Source organism: Falco cherrug, chromosome 1, assembly GCF_023634085.1.
Source record: "Falco cherrug isolate bFalChe1 chromosome 1, bFalChe1.pri, whole genome shotgun sequence".
Lineage (NCBI taxonomy): Eukaryota > Metazoa > Chordata > Aves > Falconiformes > Falconidae > Falco > Falco cherrug.
In genome coordinates this window covers 85,683,009-85,701,012 of record NC_073697.1, presented here as the reverse complement: position 1 = coordinate 85,701,012, position 18,004 = coordinate 85,683,009, and the positions used below count along the sequence as shown (strand labels likewise).

At 40.7% G+C, this 18,004-nt stretch overlaps 1 protein-coding gene across 3 annotated transcripts in view; it reads left to right on the top strand.

The window, feature by feature from the left end:
• GALNT9 (polypeptide N-acetylgalactosaminyltransferase 9) overlaps nucleotides 1–18,004 on the top strand; it is a 274,492-nt gene that overhangs the window by 242,381 nt on the left and 14,107 nt on the right. For all 3 annotated transcript variants that reach the window (XM_027814008.2, XM_055699769.1, XM_005445205.4), the window contains 3 exons: nucleotides 9,365–9,550; nucleotides 12,955–13,092; nucleotides 15,765–15,860. In XM_027814008.2, the coding sequence (XP_027669809.1) occupies nucleotides 9,365–9,550; nucleotides 12,955–13,092; nucleotides 15,765–15,860 (420 nt within the window). The remainder of the gene's footprint in view (nucleotides 1–9,364; nucleotides 9,551–12,954; nucleotides 13,093–15,764; nucleotides 15,861–18,004) is intronic.

Below are 18,004 nucleotides of genomic sequence, written 5' to 3'. Positions count from 1 at the left end.
ATGAGCTTTCCTAGCGGCAAACAAGAATTCCTGACTACCTCGGTTTGGAGTGACATTTTAGTCTTTCCATCCCAGTTAATGCACATTTGAAACCCACAGGTCACACACGGCCGATGCGGTATTGCACAGCGCAGCTAGCCTAGGCGCCACCAGCTTGCTCTTCTTTCTCTGAAGGTTTCATCCCCCATCACCAAGGCGTTTCAGAGAGTCTGGAATTTTCCTTGCAGAAAGGAACACACAAAATAATGACCTTCTTCCCTAGACATGCTTTTTTCAAAGGTGCAATAGCATTTGTAGAAAATCTTGCAAAATACAGGTTTATGGAGATCGGATTAGTGGTTAAAGTCTGTGGGACATTTTTAATATTTTAAATCCAATCTTCTCCCTCCCGTAGCACCTAGTCTATTCATTTATTGGACTCAGTTCTTTACACACAAAGTTTATCTTTACAGCAAGATAGCAGTTGCTGAGTGAGTTTCTCTAGAACATGTTTCAATTTCTTCACACTTATCTCGTTTCTTCTGCTAAGAGGGTTAACAGGAGAGTTTTATCTTCTCACTATTGTCACATCTGAGATCTTAGCTAGCTTGGGGTTCTTTGTAACCTCTAAGAAATATGTGAAGGGCAACCTTCACATTTTCTACTGAAGAGTCACCAGAGAAATTTAAAAAACATGTATCAATTGAGTGTCTCATTGCAAGAACATTATGGCCCCACTGCCTTTTTTGTCTGAAAGCAATTAATCCGTAAATATTAGAAAACCCCAAGGGAACAAAACTAAGAGGTCAAACTCCAATCAATTCTAACATATTTTAAGGGCTAATAAAGTATCTATGAAATTGTTTTAAAGGTGCCATTTTGAATCTGCCTGGAAACCTTACACTGGAGGACCACTAGAGGATCTAACAATACGCCCTTGTGTAGTAGTTTTGGGAAAAGCACCTAGCTTCCAAGTATTCATTGCTGGGGCAACAGAAATATTAATAATAGGTAATACCAGTGCCAAACATATACTAAAGATTCATATGACTGTCTGCTCTATCCTCCATATCTATGATTCTGTCCTCAAATTAAGTTCATGCTGCATCAGATGGAAAAAAATCCATGAGGAGAGCCCCAGGTGAAATTCAGCCCTCCAAATTCAATAGTCCATGAACACAGCGTGTGTTCCCAGCCCCACAGGGCAGCAAGACTAGGAGGGGCTAGGAATTTACACACCTACGTTAGTAAGACTATCCCAGTGTCAGAATTGGCATTTACGTGTGAGATTGTGGCATGCTCCCTATATATCTGCTATTAGCAGATTATTTATAAACTGCTGTTAGCGGAGTTGAAACCACAATGGCAGGGATGGGGACAGAGATAGTGTCATCAGTCAAGCAGGGACCCTGTTGGGTCCCGTAACTTGCAGGCATTGGTCAGCTAGTTATCCTGAAATCATCAACAAACATATGATCTGTGGGTCTGGAGATGTGATTTCTTCCTTTTTTTCAAATCTTTTCTTGGCAGCTAAAAGTCTTTCTGATGTAGGCTGTTTTGTCCCAGCATGGAAAGATTTTTGCACTCTGTAAGTGCACCATTAAATAGCACAGGCTATTTTGAGAAATAAGAGTTAGGACTTTTTTAAACCATAATTATGGTTGCCTTTAAAGCTGATGATAAAAATGTAGTTGATGAACAAAATGAGACCACGTGATTGATTTTTCCATATGATGTGTTTGATTATGACAGCTCCCTAGTTTCTAACAGCTTCCTATGCGAAGTGAAAAGCAGAAGAGAGTGCTTTCTCTAGCACATCTGATTACATGTGACTCTCTAGTCAGCACAGAGACTGTGTGGAAGAAAGAATACCCATAAAACCCCATTAGAAAGAAAGGATATGTCAGGCTATAAATTACTTTGAAAAATCAGTTTTCAGTGAACTATGTAAGCTGTCAATATTGGAGATGCAAGAACCGTAAGTGTGCTACATTCATGCAAATTTTTTGCTTCTAGAGTGGGCACCGTTAGAGTTCCACACCCATTAAGGACTGGGGGGTAACTGGAGAGCTCCTGTGTTTCGGATGGGAAAGGATCCTTTCATGTTTCAAATTTACCTGGAAGAATCCCTTCTGATTCAGACCTTGTTGGTCCGTGGCTGGCTGGAAGGAGAGGCTGAAACTACAGCATTGTCTTCCATGCATGTTTTTAATGTTAAGAGTTCTCCTCGTGTTTGATTTTCTGCATAGGAATTTTCCTGTAACTTTGCTGTAGGCATGGACTTTATTTTGCACAGTGGTGTTAAAAGAGCTGAGAAGGGCCCAGTGGTGCCTGCTGTGGTGAATTTACTGCCTGGGTTCTGTGTCGTCCTGCCCTTCAGGTGTTGCACCTTTTGCCAGAAAGTACTTAGACCTTTTTCACCTTGAGGAAACACCGTTTAATCACCCTGTCAGATCCCATCATTTGGATGGTCTGTTGCAGTAATTTACGACGCCTTTATCTCAGGCCATGTGCACTCTGTGCAGGGCTGTGAGCCCACTGCCCCCTTACAGAGTGAGGGGCAGGGGCTTGAGGCTTTTGCAGCTGATAAATTAAAACAAAAAGACTTCTGTGGAAAAGGCTGTGCTTTGGTAAAATTTCTAAATGAGAACTAATAACTTTTTTGAGGTTGTTAAAAGATAGTATTTTGCTGGTTTTGTGACAAAGGTTTGGGGTTTCAGTTTTAACTGACTTTTCAGACTGAAATATGCTTATGTTAAAAAAGCTTTTAACACCAAACAGATCTTCTGAAAATCATCAGTGATTCAGTTTAAGCAAAACACTTTGGGGGTAACTTTTTGGGGGGAGAACAACAGAGGTGACAAAAAGCTGTGTTTCAACTAGTAAAAACATTTAAGATTGATGTTATTCTTGACAATTTAGGTCAGGAAAAATTCTGAAACAGTTGGAAACCCTTTCATGATAGGAGAATCTTTTCCAGTCCTGCCGTAGGTGTGTGTGGGTAGTCCAGAAGACATCTGTCTTTGGTAGACTTTGCTTTGAAAATCGAAGAAAACCAGAGATCCCTGAATTTTAAGAATTCCCATGCTGGGACATCATAAAGCAGGGATATCTGAACTGCTTTAAAAACTCCTCCGTCTCTTCTGTTGCCTTTGCACAGAGAAGAAAGTCTGAAATCTGAAAGGCTACTTCTATGAAGTGCTGCTTATATGGAGTTCAGAACTGTTTTTATAAAACATCAGAGCCCAGTTTTAGCAAAAGAGTTTTGTTTCAGAATGTGCTGAACATCCACCTCCGAAGTGCTGCCTCTGGCAGAAGCCGCTGCAGAAATGCCAGGTAACGTGCTCTGCTGGGCACATTGGAAATGAGGGAACCCTGCTGCCACACGCGTGTTTTGAAGCTGATTCTTCCTGCTTTCTTACTGCTGGAAGTTGTAGACAGCGATTATTCCTGTCAGCAAAGGACCACTGAAATTTCCCCCAGTTCTTGGGAAGAGCTACTAAGCACGAAGCTGCTGCGACACAACTGCAGGTTGTACAGTAACAGTCCCTGCTGGCACCAACTCCAGAGAACTTCTAATTATGAAAAATGGGCCCCAAATCTCAAATTACTGCAAATTTCATTAATGGCTTGATTTTTCTGTTTTCTTAGAGAGCAGGACTAATCCCACCTCTCTTTTGGAAAAGTGGCCCAGTGGTTACTCAGCCGGTTTTAAGAGGTGGAGGCCAATGTGTTGCAAATGCCTGGTTCGCTCAGTGTGGGAGCTGCTTTGGCATCCGTGAACTTGCAGTGTTGAGGCCAACGGACAGAACTGAGTGTCTGTTAAAAGAGGCTGTGAAATTGTTAGCAAAGGGTAATTATTTGGAAGCAAATCACACACACAGAGAAGTCTCCTTTCTGCTATTTGTGGTCTTGATTATCTCATCTCTCCAACTGTTTGAACCAAATGTATTTAATGGAAAAAATAGTTGCAACAGAGAGTCTGAAACTCTTATTTTTCTCTCTCACTGAGCACTGAGGTGTTTAAACTGTGAAATTCACAGCAGGATACAAAGCTCTTAAGGATCATGATCTTTCTTTCCCATCTAAGTTTTCCAAGTTGAGTTAACTGTCTCCTCAGCTGTGCCTTCATACCAAAGCCTTTTTTATTTTTACGTACAGGTTTTGTTTTTACTGAGATCATATGTACCAAATTAAATAACCCTGTACAGTCGACTTAGTGTACGCAATAATGACATACATTAACTTATGAAGCTTTGTGTTTGGAGTTTTTGACTGAATGAATATAATGATGAAAAATCTCTAGTATTAGTGACTTGTAGACTGCAGGCAACCCCTTCACTCACATGCCTAAAACATGGAAAAGAATGGCCACACAATGCTGGAATTTCATTACCATTTTTGGCATGAATCTCTCAACTCATTAGTCAATAAACATATATTTTGGAAAAAAACAGAAGGCTGGCGGTAATGTGGGTGCTTTTCCATTTACAGAGCACAGAGTCTATGGAGTGCAGAGCGCTGCTGGTGACAGCGTGAGCCCCGTGGGAGCTGCAGCTACCCCACTGCAAAAGGCTCGCCTGGGTGTTAAATCCCATGATGGTTTTTGAGCTCTGACATTCGCTCAGCAGGACATGATGCTATTGGAAATAAGTCTTACCTGCAGAGCTGGAGACCATGTCAGCAATGTTCTCTCTATATATATTGCCATGACTTGGGAATTTATTAGCCCAGCAGTCCAGCCAGCATTACATCCTGCTTCAGCAGTCACCAGGCTTGTTGTTTAACTTTTTTTCTTTAAGATAAGAAACTGTTCTTTCACCAAAAGGGCCAATTGGATTGATGGCATTTTTCATTTCACTTTGCTTTGCCTCCTTTCCTCTCTCCCAAAATGCCTGGATTTTGATCACAAGTGTTGTTTTTTTTTCTTTTTGAAACTGTACTTCCAAATAATTTCATTCAAAAAAGACAGTTCTCTTAAAACCTGTTCTGGATCTTTTTTAGGAAACAAATATTTTTAAAAAAATCCTACTAAAAATGGTAGCTTGTACCTTCAGCAACAAGTACCTGTGGGAAAATGTGTTTCCCCAGAAAATTTCTTTGTGCTTGGCAAGAGTTAAAGCATAGTAGTTTATTAGCCTTTCTCAGTCACGTACCCAAGCTGTATTGCGAGAACTTTGGGGATGCACAGTTTAGATTGTGGTGGACAAAACACTGTTGCGTCTCAATTTTCCTTTGATGCCTAGAATATAATGTTTGATTGACTACTGTGTAACAAATGGTAAACGCTTTTCTGCAGGTCAGCCATATCTTAGGTGTACAGAAATAGCTAATAATTAGTGCCAGTAAATCATTGTAGCGCAAACCGTGAACATTACCATTCAGTTTGTAATTTACCACTGATGTGGGTACTTGTTCTTCTGTAATACTGGATATGTCTGCTTATAGAAAAGTTGATTGAGATAATTAGCAGTAAAAATGCTAAGGTAAGACAGCTATGGTAACATTTATATTGCTATAAATTTTGTTTATAGCAGCCTAAAGAGCAACAGTGAAATTATAAATTAACTACAATTAGCAAATAAATTGAGTGTCTCTTGGAATTACTTGATCACGTCTAAAATGTTGCACAGTGTGACGCTTGCGGAGGCAAAGCCAAGTGGCTGGGCTGTGGCAGCTGCACCCAGCTGAGGCACGCACGGATCTGAAGCCTGTTTGCTTCTCTGCTGCTGCTCACAGGCTGGAGCTACCCCATGCCCAGCCCCGGGCATCCTTGCAGCCCGTACCCACCTTGCCTTCAGGGGGGCTGGGCTGTTGCCCCACCATACAGGTTTGATGAATGCATGCTGTGATGCCAGCAACAAGGTTTGCTACTGGGGATTCTCCTCTCCATGGGGAAAAGAAGGCTGTGTGTGCTTTTTCAGCGACGTACACCCTTGTAGGGAGAAGCTCGGAGAGACTGTTCCGCTTCCACGTTCTCAGTAAATGAACCTTGAAACGCACATTTAATATTGGCAACTCAGTCTGAGAGGAGTAACTTGGGCTGGAAATGTGTTGTTATCCCGGAAGATGAGTCATAGATATCAAAGTCATTTTCCTCTGAGTGCCTGAAATGCGTCAGTTTGGAGGGACCTGGGCATCATTTTATGCTTACAGGCAGTAATAGTTTACTTCCCATAGTAAGGCCTTTTCAGAACTCTTGCTTGATAAATGCTATACAGATGCCTGTAATTATTTTTCTGATACAGTTTCATAGCGCGATATAGAAAGAAATGGGTTGTTTACTACTGTTAAGAAGAGTCATTAAATATAGGGTTTTGGCTGAAAAGAGGAGGAGCATCAGCCAGTTTCAGGAGCAGCCACTGACTCACCTCTGTCTGTTCCATGCAGTTAAATTTTCCTCATTCTTTCAGCCTTTGTTGTGTTTCAGAGACTTCTCCTAGTTGGAGGCAGACAGGCAACGTTTTTCTGAATCCCGCGTGTCTTCTTCCAGTTCTGTGTCCAGCAGGGAGAAGGTGCTGCTGAACCTTCCCATCCTCTTCACTCAGACACAAGTCTTGAGTATTCACCTAAACCTCACGACCGCTCTTACCTAGCGGGACCTTGGCTAGTTTGAGGTGCACCTGTGTGGTTGTACTAGTGAAATGCTTTCGTTTTGTGTAAGTTTAAGTAATCATTGGGGTGGAAAAGGGAGAGGACAAGAGTTTCACTCAGGTACTTGGCAGTGCACTGAAAAGGTGTGGGGATACAGAGTCGTGTCTGTGCTCCACCGAGCAGTAACTGATCCTTACGAAGTGAAACAAGCCTTGTCTGGCCTGAAAAGTGACCTGTAGTCAAGCAGCAGTGGCATTTATTTGGGATACGGAGAAGTGGTGGCGTGCTGATGTACGCCATGGCTATCTAACTGCCTCCTCGCCCCATGCGCTGTATGTCCAGCTCTGGGGCTGGAAATCCCATCCTTATCCTGGGAAACATCCCTCACTGGTGTTGAAAGTTATGTATTCCCAGAAAAACAAGTAATCTGGGGTAAATCGGCATCTTACTAGGAAGAACTATTTCCTTTCCTCCTTCCCCTGCATTTTTTTCTCTCTGAGGGGCAAAATGGGGCTGGGGGGTAGGGGAAGAGGGGCCGCTGTAGGTGAGGCAGCCTGGCTGGCTGCAGGGGCACTCACACCACGGCACAAGTTTGCGCTGGCGCTGAGCACCACCGGTCCTGGCTCCCGAGGCTGCTGCTGCCTGGCTTTGTTGGGTTTGCTTCGTAGGCAGGTGTCTGAGTTCCCTGCAGATTTCATCTGGGGAGAATTTATCACTGACAAATAACTGTTTGTGTTGAATTATCAGATGGGCTAAACTGTTTTCTTTAATGTTGCAGTTTAGTAGCTCTTTCTTTTCGGGTTTGCATGAGCACTGGCATTTGACGGAAATAAATCTGTCACTCAAAGAATGTATTTGCCCCTGCTACCAAAATATATAAATAAAAATTACAAGGTCATTAGCCATATCAAGAGAAACGAAAATGTGCTCTGCATTAAATAGCTGACTTCCAGAATGGGTTGGGCAAACAGCAGTATACTAAAGTGTGTATACTAAAGCAGTATACTAAAGTGTACTATTCATTTCCCCTTCTTATCATGAAAATCAATTGATTCCTTTCTTTTCTGTAGCACTTCCCCTTTGCACTGGAAACCCTCAGCATATGTCTGTCCAAATTTACAAGCAGCCTGTTTTTCAGTGTATCTCATTTGTCAAATGTAAATTCCAGTGGCCAGTGATTTACTACAGAACTGTTTGGAAAGCAGCAAATAAATATTACCTTAAAAAGTATTAAAAAAAAAAAAAAAGCCAGACTGGAGGAGAAGACTTTATCTGCCACTTCCCAAGCAATTTATCTTTGTCCCTGAGAAGGCAGGTTAGGTGGAGAACTGCCCCAGTATTGTTCTGGAGTACATCTTGTCTAGAAAATGAGCTCTTATGCTCAGTAAAAGGCAACCTTGGAAAGCAATGGATTATTGCTTACATTGTAATAACTTTTCTTTTTTTCAGCTATAGTACTAGGTGCAGACCTGAAGGAACTTAAACTCATAAGCTTCACTCCCCCTGCGTCACTCCAAATCTCAGTGATTCAGAGAGACAAGTTCTCTATTTCCCACCACGGAGTTCAGACAGTAAATGATCAACAGGAAAAAAATTGCACAGTATGGGTACAGAGGTGTTGGGGAAGGCTGGGTGATACAGTCTCCACTCGGACCCTTTTATCCACTTTCATCACCTCGGGGGTGGAGAAGTAAGTGGTCATTTCTTGCTTCTTATGTGACTGAGCTGCAGGTAAAGGTATATGAATAGTTGCACCAGAGGTTCCTCCTTTCCTCGCTGCCTGGCAGGTATTCAGCTGCGAGGACATAGGAGCACTGGGGAGAAATGCATCTGCCGTGCTCACAGCCACTGCCGAGTGTAGCAGTAACCCCCGCCACTAAAAAAGCACACCCTTTGTTAATGGCCAGACTCACCGAGACATCCTGTGCTAATACTTGTGTCTTTATTCCTGGGTAACATTTCCGTGGGATGTCCTGTACTGACCAGGTAAGTCACTGCTTGTTTCTTACTGATGAAGTAAGGTGTGTTTGTGAAGGGGAGAATTTGCTGCGCTGAAAATCAGTGAAGCCTGTGGAGGCTAGATTAGGAAAAGAAAAGAATAATTGACTGACTTACAATCAAAGTCTAAGTTTCCATAATGAGAAAATAAATGTGTTTCCATACCTTTTGTTCTGTTGGTGTTGTGCATGTGGGTAATTTTGTTTCCTTCTATTTCCCAAAGGCAATGTTCAAATCCCCACATAAAAGGCTCTGGTGCGGAATAGGTCATCTGAGATGCTTACGTACAGTAAACTTGGATCATAATTTTCTGGCAGTCACATTTAAGCTATTAAAAGTTTCTTAGCTGATTTGGAGAGCTGATGCAGCAGGCTTCATGTATACATGCCAAACACAGCCAGATGATACGATTGATTTTTGTTGAGGCTTCAGTAACAAGCACTAGGTTGAATTAGTCTCTGTGATAGAGGTTACCACCTTATAATTTGTCTTCTCCCTAATGGTTCCAAGAATAGTGATGTTATGGGGAAGGACTTGCATATTTATGGCATCTAAACTTAGGTACCTTACACAGCCAGCTGCATTAACCTCAGGCTCATCTAGAGTCAATGTACAGAGAGAGGGTGTCACCCCCAGAGCAGGTACATTGCACGGCAGTTCTCCGTTGTTCGACAGTACCCATCTCTGACTAGGGAACATTCTTCCTACAACGTCTGAAAAGAAGCAGTTTGATCACCTTAAAAGGAAAAGAAAAAAAAATATGATGGCATTGTTTTTCCCCCAACTCTCCCAGGTCTGGCAGTGTGGAGGAAGCATGGAGGTGTTGCCCTGCTCTCGCGTGGCACATATCGAACGCACAAAGAAACCCTACAACAACGACATCGATTACTATGCAAAGCGCAATGCCCTGCGGGCCGCTGAGGTCTGGATGGATGACTTCAAGTCACATGTTTACATGGCATGGAACATCCCCATGGCAGTAAGTGTGGGTCATGCTCTCCTGAACAGAGGCAGAAACATGGATGGCTGTTCCTGGTTAGCTCTTTGAGATGGAAGGTGTCCCTACAGTTGTACAAAGTGGGCTAAGCTCGTGGAGAAGGGTGCTTTGGGCTGGCGCATGCTTAGTACGGAGGGTTCTGCCATATAAACTTGCTTCCTCAGTGGAAGTTTTGTTGCGCACTCAGGAGCGGTGACACAGATTTATAATGTAACTGGAGCACAATGTTTCAGGTTTATGTACTTCCTCAGAAGAAGTTGTTAATTTGGGATGCCATTAAACTTTGAGGAGTTCATATGCTACAGTGGTAAGGACTACAGAAATGGCCATAAATAAGTATCATCATGAGACTCAGTAGACCTCACCAGCATAAAACCCAAAGTATACGATAAAAGAACCATGCATTAACTGGCTTTATTGTCTACAGGCTGAGTGTTGCCATGTGGACATGTTCTGCTTCTTACTGTGCATAGGAATTGCAGATGGCATGTGGGGGTCTCTAGGAATGCATGTAATATAAATATTAGATAAACTGTGGGTTCAATTTATCGCTTTATTCTGTAAGGATATCGCATGCTACATCTCCACTGAGCATAATTCTTGGAGAGAGGAGATGTATGTTATATCCCAGTCAGGTGGAGGCTGACTGCTGCTGTGTTCTTTAGTGGTATTTACATCCAAATGATTCCTGTGAAGGGGCACAGGGAGAGCAGCTGAGGGGAAATGTACTCCAATGTAGGTAATGATGGTTTAGTTAACCCTTATACGCAGGGGTTGTCCAGAACTGGTTGAAGCAAATGGAAACAGGAATGTTGCTATCATAATGGGAAAATATGCCAGCCCAGCAGTATCTTTGTGAATATTCAGGTATGACCTAGGTCCTTTAAAGTCAAGGGAGTCTTGTCAAAGACTTCGTCAGATTTAGACTGAGTCCTAAACACCTGCTTGTACTTTGATACCTCAGTAATGTATCAAAACCCATTTTTGTTCATTCCTGTTGTATTTTTGAAAATGCATATACCTAAAGGAGCAATATTTCATTCTTCTCCATGTGATGTCTGAATGTCAGATGTTCGCGCATGTCTGAATCTCACCTAGTGCTGTTCAGTATTGGACACTCTGTGCAAGGTCCCCATGAAGATGTGTTTTGGTCACTTCTTTTGGCATGAGAGGTAATTGCAGAGAACTATTTTGCCTTAACCAAAGGCAATACTGCATAACTTTTCCCACACAAGATTTCCATGGTAGCAGGAGGAAGACAAAGCAGTGCCCATCTAAGTTTCTAGGGGCATTTTAGCCCTGTCTGCATCCGTTTGATAAAATCGTCAGTTTCACACAGGAGATGAAAAAGTAACCTTGGTAAATTTGTTTGCTTGATGCTGTCTGCAAATGAATTCTGAGAAAAGACAAGATATTTAAATAAGCACTTACACCAAAACATGATTTCCCTTAATCTCTCTGAGATTACTTATTGATGTAGTTTTCCACACTGAGCTATACAGCAGTACTTTATAAAAAGCAGGCACATCTACATTAAGAGACATAAAATCAGCAGAAGTACTGAACATTGAAATTTTCTTTCCGTAAAATAAATTGATTGATAAAATGTGCATCATAAAAATAACCCCATTAGCTGTCAGGAGAAGGAAGCTACTGTTAGTGTTCGCAGACTGACTCCGCTGTAGTATTCAGCTAAGTACTGTACTGTTACAAGCCGTAAGGAAAACCTTCTCCAGAGATCTAGAAACCTTGCTGCCTGGTCAAAAAGAGTATGTCCACAGTCTAAATTCTGTGGACACCTCATCCTTGTACGATCACCTGTAACCCACCCATGATGACCGCAGCTAATACAGAAGCAAGCACAGCATTTTCATAGCTGCTCAATTTGCTGCTCTTGCATTCAGTGGGAATGGCACAGCAACAGGCACTGTATTGCTTCATTTTAGAACAGGGAAGAGAGGAGGTAAGTAAAATATGTGTTTTCTCCCTCACCAAAACCTGTCCAATTTAGCCCTTTCATAACTCACACCGTGTTTTTCACAACTCACTCCTGAGTTACTGAGGGTCTGTGCATAACATATATCTCTATCAGCAGATGATCTGCAGACACATCTGCAAGAACATACTCCTATAACCTCCAGCAGTAGGTCAGCATAGATCTGTGTTAGCAACCAAATATTTGGTATGCCCCTGCTTATGATCTACTCCTCAACAATTTTGGTGATAAAGGAATCATACATTGAATGATTTATTGTACTGAGTGCCTCTGAAAATTGCTCTCCTTCCATGCAGCCTGAAGTAGTACGTAAATTAACGTTTATTTGAATGGCTGCTGCATAGAGAGCTCGTGACAGTGAGCATCAGCAAGCAACAGTGAGCACAGCAAACTCAGTGGCAAGCAGAAAAACCTGTTCAGTATTACACTTGTGTTCTCTCCACAGCTGTCTGTTGGGGATTCTAATAAACCCTGAGCTAAGTTTTCCTGCAGCCCTGTAACCTTGCTTTAGGCGTAATTTGTAAAATGCACAGAAACCTTTCTGGGGGAAACGTACAAGGCACTTAAGACAGCTCCATGCAGTAATCTCTCCAGTTTCAGTCCATTTGATTCATACAGTGTCAGAAAAGATTTTTAGATGAGGTAACTCTTGCTGTCTTAATGTTGAACTGTGGTGATTTATAATGGTTTAAATCAACAGACACTAACTCAGGACCTGGTGTTTTTTGAGTGACTGGGTTTGAGCATATTGATTTGAATCTTCCGGCCTGTGTTTTTTATGGGATTTGTATTCAAACATGAACTAAATTCTGAAGTAGAATTATAAAGAAGGTTTTGAGTGTAACTGCATTTTATAGCTCAAATCTGCAAATGAGCTCCAGTTCCAGGAAAAACTGAATGTTGGTCTATGCAAATGTTTAATGGAGCTTAATGACTTTTTAAGCAGCTCTGCTTTGAGGTTTTAACAGATCTGTTCTGATCTCATTTACATTAGTGAATACCCAAGGCTGTTGCTAGAGTAAACCATGCTCAAGCTGCCATATCTTAGATAAGAATTACCACCTAAACTCCTAACAAATCTGAAAGCAAAGGAGATCAGGTTTGATTGCAAACATTTAGAATTGCTGTAAGTAGCAACATTCTTATTGAATTCTTATTATTTTGATTTATGATTGTGTTTTGCTTGTTATCCTTCTTTTTCCACTGACTTTCATTAATATTTATTGTCTGCTCCCAATAGCAGCTGTTTGATGAGCTGCTACTTACAAAAGAGAAAGAAGAGAGGGAAATACAGCTTGGTATACAAAATGGACTCCAATTTGATTTCCACAAAGAAAACAACCATAAAGTCAATGCAGTGAGATTTCATTGTTCTTTTTCTGCTTTGTAGAACCCTGGAGTTGACTTTGGAGATGTTTCTGAAAGAATAGCTCTACGACAGCGACTGCAGTGCCGGAGTTTTAAGTGGTACTTGGAGAACGTCTATCCTGAAATGAGGATTTATAATAATACAGTCACTTATGGAGAGGTACTGTACCTCTTTGAAAATATATCATGGCTGCATTAGATCAGCCCTTTCATCTTAGCGGTGGGTATCGGGGTGTACAGAGCAATTTCAAGTCAGCACAGCAGTAGCAACATAAATGTCCTCCCCTGCTTTTAACCAACACTGAGAAGCGTGGCTTTGAGAAGCACTGTCCCTCTTACTGGAATATATCAGAGGAAATAATTCTCATTAATGATGATACTCAACCTTCTTGGCTTTCATTTTAAAATGGAACAGCTCTAAGAACATAAATTTGAGGCAATTGTTTTCACAAATAGGATGCCACAGGGGTCATTAAGAAAACATTAGTAGTCAAGAGAGATAAGATAATTACAGTTAATGAGAACAGTTGAGTTAGAATCATTTTTAGGTAAAGAACCGCCCTGTTTTTTGGTGCTTTGCCGAACTATTTGAAGGATTATGTTTACTTTATTAATTCAGTTTTGCAGTCCTCCTTGTTCAGGATAAAAAGCAACATATCCTTGTTCAGATTATGAGGCGAGGCTACCATTTGGCAGGTCTTTATCTCAGCTGAAAGAGAGGAAAAACAATATTGCTGCTTTGTGCTTAATTCTGTATTTTCATTCTCACTTGTGTACCAGTATTGAGTAAGACCCTGGAACACCTACTCGGAGACAGCTGACTGGAGAGGTTACTTAACCCTAATAAAACGCTGGATCTAAATGTGTTAGAAATGTGTGGATGTTTTGGTTCACCTCAGCTATCTGGATCATTTCTTTCTCTTCTGTGAACCAATCAAAACTCCCACATGTGCCTGACCCCGCTCTTCAAAGAAGTCAGCCACCCTTATGTAACTCTAAATCTATATCATGTGCCTGTAATATAAGGACGGCTGCCACTTATGACTGTGAACTGGGGCCAAGTTCTAGGAGCTCTCCTGCTGCATAATGTTTTTAAGATTCTGTTTTAATTGTCTACTTGAACTACAATTACATCCAAAGGCAATATATTTTCACACAAGACAACTAAATGGACATTCTTCCTTTCTGTTCTATTTGATTGACTTCATATAAAAATAAGTCAGGCACTTCAGAAGTTGATACAAAGTGCAAGTTTTATTGCGCAATATCACTTTGCATCCTAATATAACTATCCCTGGCAGTGACTGAGGAAAGACATTTAGTAAATTCAACGGGAGCTATTAGTAACTGTCAGCTCTGAGAAGGCTGTTAACCGCAAAGAACGTTGGCAGAACTGCCAGTGTTGTGTCAATTATACCAGACAGTTAGCAAGCTGGGCTCCAAAAAGAAGTTTGTTTCTGTTGAGTGGTTGCATGGAAGGTTCTTCAGTCAAAGAAGAAGTTTAATGGTGTAAGTATCCAATTCATTAAAATTTATAATAAAATGGAGCCACTCAAGCTATTTAGCTATATAAACTGGCATAGTTCCTTTTCAGTCTTACATGCCCATAATGAAAAAACTAGAGGCTTCATCCTAAATGACATCAAGCTTGTTATTAAATACTTACTCTTCTGGTTATTTTCCTGGAGGAAAAGATGTCTGGAGTTTAGTGAGTTTAAAGGAAAATAAATGTATTGAGTAGATGTGAAACAGATTGAAACAGTAGTAAAAATATATTTCCTAGTGACTCAATTCATGTTTTTTAAAGCCATGTCATAAAGCTGTCTTAGTCTTCTTCAGCCTTTATAGTACCCAAGTCATAAAATGAGCCTCCTGAAATGTAACTGTTGGTGAGCCCCCTTATCCGATCGGATTCCCTGTTGTGCTCATACACTATGCTATGAAGGATTATTTACTGGTGTTTCTGACACATGGTGGAGCAGCTATTTCTATATTATAGGGGTGGCCAGACAAATATTTCACAGTCTAAACCAAAACTGACCTGCTGACTGTTTCAAGATGTCCCTTTAAAAAACTTCCTGTTTAAGATACCTGTAAAATTGGTCTATGTCCAAAATGTGTGTAAGGCTTCTAGCCTGAAGAGAAAGGCAGGCCTGAAATCTCAGACGAGCTCCAGCCCAGCGTCATAGACTTGCAAAGTCATCTTGTCTGGGGAGGCACGTGAATGTTTTATTTCACTGGATCTATGAATCCACACTTTAAATATTTCAAAAGCCCTCCAACACTGCTTATCATTGCTGTATCCTTTCACAATGATGTGCCGCACGTCACCTCTGTACATAACTATATATTATATTCTCAATTCAGATAATTTTTCACATGCTTTTTTTCTTTTATATAAGCAATAGGAGTAAACAAAAGGGTGCCACGTCCAACACCAATCCTGGGTAGTTCCTATACCGTTTGTTAAGGTCAACATTCTCAACATATAGGGTCAAAATTTATATTTACAAAAGGGTAATTTGGAGTAAAATTTGGCCTGGGTTTCTTATTGTGGATTTCATGGAATTTTGATCTTTAAGTAATTGCTGAAAATAGAACTCTGACCCAAGGTCTGTAAAGACAGCAGGTTGTCCAAATAATGTCTTTTCCTGGAGCATATTCACTATAGGCATTGTGTCATATCTGGAGAACAAGCATGTGTTTCTCAGGGGATGGTTTTGCATGCTGGTTGTTTCAGTAGCTGTAGTGCAGCTAAGATTTAGCTAGATTGGCCATGCATCATACTGGTTAACTTCTAATATAACTGGTTTCTTTCCGATGCGACTATAGGTGCGTAACAGCAAAGCTAGCGGCTACTGCCTGGATCAGGGAGCCGAAGAGGATGACAAAGCAATCCTTTACCCATGCCATGGAATGTCCTCTCAGGTAAATGGTTAAAATCCCATAATTAATGAGAAACCTTTAACGTAAAGAATTTTCAGAAGAAACAAAGAGTCATTTGGTGCATTTGAGTTGTTTAGCAGTATATTCCTGAGTTGCAAAGGAAAACATCTGGCTTTACTCTGGTCTTTTTGGGTGCCTTTTCCAAGGCTGTTCAGTACATGAATCTATACATTGAAGATGCCAGTTAGGGAAACAAAAGAATCGTGGTAACTTCTTTTAATAACAGAGAAATCCACTGAAGATTAACGAATTTCTACACTTTGCATAAGTGAGCAGCTCTTCTCGTTATGACTTGAATTACTGTAGGAATAGCACCTCTTTAAATTAACTTTTCATTGCTCCAGTAGGCTCCTATGCAGAAATGATTTAGCAAGATGCTGATGTGATTCCCCAAGTAGGCAAAAAGTTAAGCACATATTTAACATCAACTTCAAAGGGAATTAAGAATCTTTTAAGTTAATAATTTTCTAAAATATAAGATTTCTTTTTTGTCAGTCTCTGTGCATATTATTATTTTCTTACAGATATCTGAAGATTGTTAAATGACTTTTTTTTCCCTTCCATGCTCATAGTGATGTTACTTGTTTTTTAAATATGAGTTAGATATTATTTAAATCCAGGACTTGAGCTTCTTCTGAAATGTAATTCTAGTCTCTTTTGAAGTACCATCTGAATCAAAACTCTGTTAATGAACATTCTCATGCGTAAATAAACTCTGACCTTATCACAGGCCTCAGATAATTAAGTTCAGTCATACGCACATTGATTTGGAGTTCTGGCTCATACATCACCATGGAGGCATAACAAAGTGTCGCAAAATATAAATATTACCTGTTGTGCCTAATTGCAAGCTGGTGAAGAGTCATACCTTATTAGCGCAAAGTGAGATAGACAGTAATTCATAGTGACAAAACGTCCACCTTTGGCAGGATCATTGTGGAACATTTGAGTGACACTTTCCTAGCAGAGGCAGAAGCAACAGCCTTTGAGTAAAGTAACAAAATAGTGTTGCTTAATTACATGTAAATGAGCTTTTTGGAAGACTCTAGTTAGAGATGTCAAGGCGCTTAGGGAGAGTTCAGTCTCTTGCTCCATTCTAATTCTGACCAGAAAGTTGCATATTTAAGTCCTTCCAAACAGTCCCTTTGCAACACCTAGTCTTCTAGCATTGTGCTAGCATTGAGAAGAATAATGAAATAAATGGTTCTGGCTGTAATTTATTTTGCAGTTTAAGTCCTTAACTTCTTGTTTGCCTCCTTGACTCCTGTTCCATAGAATATACTTTGACTTCCAGAAGAACAGAACAGGTGAAGGGTGTAAGTTACTGTGAATTTGTTTGAAGGGAAGCACAATGTGCCCAGCTTCTCCAGACTGACGTAACTTTTGGGGCATGAGGTAGCTCACCTCTCAGCATCAGCTCTGACCAATTTTTTCCTTTAAGGAACAGGTCATGTTGCTTTTAGTAAGATGCACATACATTCCCTAGTAGATGATGCCTTTTGAATTGTGGGCCCTAGACTAGACACTGGGCAGCTCTTCTCAGGTGTAAATAACAATGTGCAAAGTATTTACTGCCCAAGAGGTTGAAGCTGGATAGTGACCAGTTAAATCTCTTCTGTCTCACTTCTGCTACAGGTCTTCAGTATCTCATCTACTTGAATTTTCTGGAAAAGACTGAAAAGCTGTTTTTAGACTTTAAGTTACAGCCACAAGCTAGACCCCTTTTGTTACTAGCACTGTAGAAACACATAAAAAGAGAAAGTTGCTCTTCTCAAACTCTTAAAATCCAAAGCAGCCCCTCTGTGTGAGAATTATAAAAGTATGGGAAAGGCAAAAATTAATCTACCAAATCATCATGCAGTACTTTCCATTTCCCTTTTTTTCTTAAAAAAAAAAAGGGGGGGGGCGGAACAAGCAGAAGGCAGAGGTGATGTTTTATCTAAGCCAAGTATTTCATAGACAAGCATGGGTTGGATCCACTCAAATGCAGCCAAGTTAATTAATGATTACACAGCTGGAAAACTTCTACCATCTCACCACAATTTACAAAATTAATTCAGTATGAGGACCACAGCTGCACAAACGCTAATCAAGGATATTCAAGCACATAGCATGAAAGGTGTTGA